Here is a 6,797-nt window from a genome sequence, read left to right as displayed (position 1 = left end):
CTCAGGTCCTGAGATCGAGCCCCCTATTGGGCTCTTTGCTCAGCAGGGAGTCTGCTTCTCTCTCTCTCTCTCTCTCTCTCTCTGCCTCTCTGCCTACTTGTGATCTTTCCCTGTCAAATATAAATAAAATCTTTAAAAATAATAGTTATGAAGCAAATATCAATATAGACACTATCCAAGTATTCATTCCATAATTCTGTTTCTGTTTGTTTGTGATTTGCTTTATTTTTACCTAGCAACAGAAAAGTGGCTGAATGCATATGTGCACCAGGACACAGGACAAAAAGTCCACATCAACAGTGTTCATCATTACCCTAAATTGGAGATAAGTAAAATCAACATGAACAATTGACTGAGAGATTCCATTTTGTGTTTTTTTATTGGGCTGTCTATCTTTTTCCCACTGATTTGTAAGAAGTTTATACACACACACACACAAACACATACATACACACGCATGTGTAGACACTTTTTTTTGCTGGTTAAATATGCTACAGAAACTAATCTCCCTCTCCCCACCTTGACACCCCCCCCCCCACACACACACCCCTTATGAAATAATCACAGGCCAACAACAGAAAAATCTCAGGTCATGAATAAGAGGTGAGGTTCTTGGACTTGGATCTGAGTAGTTGAGTGGTGGGATCCTACAGAAGTTTTGCAATAAAAGCAATTTGTCTATAGAGGCACAGTTGCTCTCAGAGGCCCAGGCCCTTCATCCAGCTGGATGGGAACAAGTCCTAACTTCCTGCAGAAGTAATGGACTGAAGAGTTGGTGGTCCATTGACTTGAGAGCTGAGTGGTTTGGTTTCCCTACAAGTCTATGCCAACAGAAGGTCCTGCCATGTGCAATCCCATCTTCATTCCTAGTTTAAGTGGGTCCCTGTTGGTCAAAAACTCCCCATTCAGCTCTGGTAATAATTTCAATGTCAGCAGCAGTACTATCATTAGCGAGAGGGTAGCATCTTTAAAAATGCTTTCTTCCACATTATCTCCTTTGACCCTACAACATCCTTCAGGAAGGTGTGGCCTACTACTATCTCCATTTTGATGAGGAAGAAGTTGGCTCCGAGATAAGTGCCTTCGGCGAGTCTCACAGTTAGTAGATGGTAGGGTTTTGACTAGAAGCTAAGTCTCCTCTTTTGGAAGTCTGGGCTCTTTCTACATCACCCCTTCAGAGCTTAGCTCAAGTTCCACTTCCTCCAAGGAGCTTTCCCTGCCCATAGGATTCTGTTTCATCCTTGAAGAGTTCTAATTATTATTTTCCATACTGCTCACTTGACCATGACCACAAATGCCTCAAATTGCCATCTATCTGGAAGCATGTGCCTTGTCTTATTGTACTGTTTGTAAGCTGCTTTCAATGCAAGAATGGCATTGACTATGGCCTTGTTCCTTCACAGACCTCACAGCATGCCTTTCTTGCAGCTTGTGCTCAGTGCCCAGTAAACATTGGCTGCGGCTTGCTCTCTCTGTGGGCTGCAGACCCAACTCGCACTCTCAAGGCTGAAAACAAATGTGCTCTGATCCATTCCTGTTCTGTAGTGTCCAGGAAGAATTCCTGCTGACAAAGTTATTGAATACTGAGTCATTAATCTCAAAGTTGCTCTGCAGCAGTCACCATATATGCAGGAGGATTTGCTTTGTTGGAGTAAGAATTATATCTTACAGTCTTATATTTGTTTGTATTCTGCACAACACCTTGCCACACTGCAAGGACTTATCAGGAAAGACTGTCTATAAATGATTTATACATGAAATAAGTCCTCTGTTGAAACTTACTAAAATATTATGGTACTTGTTCTTTCTCAGAGAATTGGGCAGGGAAGGCAAGACTACTGTTCAAATCTTGGATCCTCTTCTTAAGAGTAGGCAGGTAAGTGGGCTTCTCCAAGCTCTGGTTTCCTCGACTGCAAAACTGAAGCACAAAAACCTTCCTTCTGGTGAACAATGAAAGTAAAAACACAAAAATGTCTTTTGACCCATCAAGAACTTTAGACAATGTAAAGGATGAATAAGAGTCTAATAAGACTTGGTTCTCTGTGAGTTGAAACAAGTTATACTGTGGGAATCAGGATTGTCAACTATAAAATGAGAGGGTTGGTCGAGATTATTTTTAAAGGCTCTTTGGGGGCTAGAGTTATGACTCTTAGCTTCAATTGTCAAAGCCTCCTAATATTTTCATTTTCATTTCCCCATACATAAAGCTAAACGAATCATCTACAAATCATCTAATGCACAAAGGGAGCCTCGTATTTAGAATAATTCAATCATGAATCCTTTTTTCAAAGGGGTAATCCATCCCGATATAAATAATTGTCCTGATTGATGTGTTTTCACTCTCTTTTGGCCATTTCAGGAAGGAAGTCTTCCTGGGCCTTTACTCTCCTGAGCCATGAGCCTCACTCGCCGCCTCCCATTCATCAGACCATCCCCTCAGGGAGAGGGTGGGTGTTGTTAATAACCAAATGGGCATTTAGTCTCCATCTGACAGATTTCCCGTGTGGAAGTGAAAAGCTCCCCACAGGAATGTGGATTCTGAAAATTAATGTCTTGCTGGCGACAAGCCGTCTCCTTCTGAGTAGCTTCTGTAAATGAATACTCGTGTAATATCAGCTTGAAATGTGTCTGATGTAGAACTGGGAGCTCGGAATAAAGGAAGTTAAGCAATGGCTCGAAATAAAAACTTGGACTTGGATGGGGTGGAGAGAGGGAGGGAGCTCAGAAGCCAAACGTGGGGAGCACAAGGACAGCCAAGTGAGAACCAGCACAGGCGTCTCTGCTGTATGGAATATGCATTCATTATGCTGGCACATTTGGATACTTGATTTTGTCATCTTCACAGTTCAACCTTGATGTTGAGGTTAAATAGATTAAATGGCTTTCTTGAGGTCATACACTTGATGAGATGAGTACGGATTTTCATCCGGCTCTTGACAGAACTAGTACTCTCTTATACCCATTGGCAATCAACTGTCACACTAGTTTGGGGAGTGGTGGGGTGGGAGGCTTCAACAAGAAAGGGAAGTATATAGGCATCAGGCCTTTAGCTCTCAGAAGAACCACACATGTTTCTGCCACAATGGGGTGTGGAAGCACGAAGAAACACACCCAGAAATATGCCTTACTAGGTACCATAACAACTATGATACACAAACTGTACAATCTGATTTTTCATAGGGACTGAATGGTTTCGTGGTGAGGAAAGTTCTTGCTTGGGTTGAGGAGAGAAAAGGGTTGAGAAGAAAAGAAAGGGGAAGAAGAGGAGACTGGGAAAGGGGAAGTAGAAAAGGAGGAACAGAAAGAAGATGAAAAGAAAGAAGTCAATTATATGGATCCAGTAGGAAAAGAAGCTGAGCTCAGACCAAAATGTCCTCCCTGCTGGGATAGCTGCTCCCAGACTCGCTTCCAAGTCTGGGCACCCATGAGCTCTGTGACTTCTGTAAGTCACTGAGAAGGCTCCCACGTGAAGCAGATGCTGACCTTTAGCGATTGTTCTTCTGTGTGTTGCTCAGGAGGCCACCCTGCTAAAGGCGGGTGGCAAGAGGTCTAGACTGTCAAAGCCTTGGATCCTGGAGAAGTTCCTGGTCTCACTGGGCGGCAGTGGCCATGTGTCAGAGGAAGCTTCTCCTATAGGTCAGCTTCCGTTCCAATTCGCTCTTCTCTCCACAAGCTCCATGATCCACTCTCCTCAGACAAAGGCTGCCCTGTGCCTAATGAGCCTGATAATCTCAAAACAAATTTGATTTCTGAACTCCCTGATCCAGGCCACCGAGGAGGTTTTTGCATTTAAAATATAAATTCTTGTTTTGCTGACTTTGAGCTGATGTCACGAAATATGTAGTGACTTAGACTAACTGTGGCTACAAACACCATCAAGCCATTGATATGTGGGGAGTAAAATTAATCTCCATCACTCCACCCACAACCTCTTGCCACACACACACACACACACACACACACACACACACATTCACAGATACCATCCAGTACACAAAACTAGATCCAAAGGTGGGCTTGGGTGTCCATCATTGTGCTGCTCCTATTCAAGAAGTAAATTTCTACAGGCTTTTTTATTCTTACAGCATCCAATTACAGAACATTGCAATGCAACAGGGATCCAGAGGTGAACTGAATTATTAAAAAAACAGGAGCCAAGAGGGCACAGAAAGCTATTATGTGTACTCATAATAGATTCACCAAACTTAAGGGTGCTGAGAAATGCAAGCATTTAATTCAGAAGGCAAATCTCCTCTTTCATAGCCCATGGGAAAAAAATGCTTTTTCCTCCAAACCTTTCACAAGCTTTGGTAATTATGTTAGACAAAGGCCATAAGCATGGAACAGAGTGCAAGCTCTCTAAAGAAAGATATGTTGTTGATTTGGGTTAAAGTTTAAACAATTTATCTACTGAAACTGTTGCATACAAAGGCGGCTTATTGTTTCCTACCAAAGTTGTGCCAAAACATTAATAGAAAGAGCAGAAATATAAAAAGGTGCTCAACCAACAGGTGAGCAGGAATGTGGGCTGGGGGTTTTGAAGGATTGAAGAGGCATCTGACTCTGGGAGCAGTGCCCCGTCCTTCAAGTTAAAACCTTCTAGAGTCATTATTGAAAATATCAAAACATCTTTTATCTGCATTAGAAACTTTAACTTTCAAACACATGGACCAAAGAGGGAAACCATAATTCTGTGCATTTCAACTGATAAGTGTTCTATGATGATGTGATCCTGAACACAAATTTTAATAGTGAGTGGAAATTTCTTCCAATTAAAAATAGGGAGGGGAAATTCAGTGGATTCAGTTTATGCTTTGATTTTTTGCTTTGAGTCATATCAAGAAACTACTGCAAGAAGGTTTTTAAATATCCAATGTCATTATTCACTAAACATAAGATTATCTCCCTGAGTGAGACATTTCCAAGTGCTGCTTTCGTGATTTCTCCAAGTAGCAGAAGTAACCACACCTCAGAAGTCGTGATGGCATTGAGGTCTGGGGGAAGGTTTATTTCTCCATCACCTGCCTACTTCCTACTCATACTCACCGAGTGGGGATTAAGTTTGTTGAGTACTTTCCAGAGAGCATTTTTTACTTCTTTGTTCCTAAGGCTGTAGATCAAGGGGTTCAGCATGGGGATCACCACCGAATAAAACACAGAAGCGATTTTGTCAGTGTCCATGGACTGGCTGGAGCTGGGCTGTAGGTACATGAAGATGATAGTTCCATAGAAGATGGTTACAGCAGTGAGGTGGGAGGCACAGGTGGAGAAGGCTTTCTTCCGTCCTTCAGCAGAACGCATCCTTTGAATGGCGATGTAGATGAAGAGATAAGAAATGAGGATGACCAGGAGGGTGAAAAAGACATTGAAGCCCACGACACAGAAGACAGCCAAGTTGCTGATGTGTGTGTTGGAACACGAGAGAGCCAAGAGTGGAGGAATGTCGCAGAAAAAATGATTAATCTCATGAGAAGCACAGAACGAGAGTCTAAAGGTGTTTGCTGTGTGAATGGAAGCATTGAGGAAGCCACAGATGTAGGAGCCCACAGTCAGGAGGGCACACACACCTGCTGTCATGGTGGTGGTGTAATGAAGAGGCCGGCATACAGCTGCATGGCGGTCATAGGCCATGCAGGCCAGGAGGTAGCACTCGACAGTGGCAAAACCCACAAAGAAGAAGAACTGGGCAGCACAGCCATTGTAGGAGATGACTTTGTTCCCTGACTGCAGGGCAGCCACCATTTTAGGGGCTACAGCTGATGAGTAACCCAGGTCTACAAAGGAGAGGTTACCGAGGAAGAAATACATCGGGGTGTGGAGGTGGGGGTCAGAGTGGATGATCACCATCATCCCCCCATTCCCAACCAGAGTGATGAGGTAGATGAACAAAAATACCAGGAGGAGGGGGACCTGCAGATTAGGGTCATCTGTTAATCCCAAGAGAATGAACTCTGTGGCTTCTGTGCTGTTTTCCATTGAGGTCAACTTGAATTTCTTCTGGTGATTAAAGAAGAGTCCATGAAAATGACAAGAAAGTATAGGCTGGATAATGGGATGGTATGAAAATAGTAAACCAGTATGTGTTGACAATGTAAAAGGCACATGCAAAACCCTTCCATTATAGCTTTGAGCCCTACAAGGTAGGTGCTGCTATACCCATTTTACAGATGAGACAGTTAAGGCTCGAGGAGCTTAATATTGACCAAAATAACCTAACCAGCAGGGTCAAAATCAAAGGTCCTGAATCCAAAGTCCCATACATTCAGAGCTTGAATTATCCTGACTGCTTACATCATATAAAATAAATTATAAGAAGTCCAGTAGCATAGTTTTTAAGATTTTATTTATTCCATTTTTAAAAATCCAAAAGAGAGGGGCACCTGGTTGGCTCAGTCAGTTAAGCATCTACTCTTGGTTTTGGCTCAAGAGTAGGTCAAGATCTCAGGGTCCTGGGGTTGAGCCAAGCCCTGCATCTTCAAGGCTCCCCGCTCAGAGAGGAGTCTGCCTCCCCTTCCCCTCTCCCTCTGCTCCTACCCCACCTCGCACACCCTCTGTCTCTCTAAAATAAAGAAATAAAAATCTTTTTTAAAAAATCAAAAAAAGAATAGTAAGAAGTAAAAAATATAAATCCCTCATTTCTCATCTTCTTATTCCACTCCCAAGAATATAGCCTCCCAGGAGATTTCCTAACATTTTCCATGCACGTATAACTAAATGGTACTAATCACAGAAATCACAACACTGGCTCACTCTATGCCAGGCTTCACTCCCAGTGAACTCATTTAATTCTTCAGGTT

At 42.8% G+C, this 6,797-nt stretch overlaps 1 protein-coding gene across 1 annotated transcript; it reads right to left on the bottom strand.

Moving 5' to 3' along the window:
- Positions 1-5,025: 5,025 nt before the first annotated feature.
- Positions 5,026-5,976, bottom strand: OR5B21 (olfactory receptor family 5 subfamily B member 21; the record flags this gene model as incomplete). Its single annotated transcript, XM_080816540.1, has 1 exon — positions 5,026-5,976. One exon carries the CDS (start codon positions 5,974-5,976, stop codon positions 5,026-5,028), a length of 951 nt encoding a protein of 316 aa, XP_080672666.1.
- Positions 5,977-6,797: the final 821 nt, after the last annotated feature.

Source organism: Martes martes, assembly GCF_963455335.1.
Source record: "Martes martes genome assembly, chromosome: 10".
In the NCBI taxonomy this organism is placed as follows: Eukaryota; Metazoa; Chordata; class Mammalia; order Carnivora; family Mustelidae; genus Martes; species Martes martes.
Note: the sequence above shows the minus strand (reverse complement) of the source record. Positions and strands in the feature narration are given on the sequence as shown.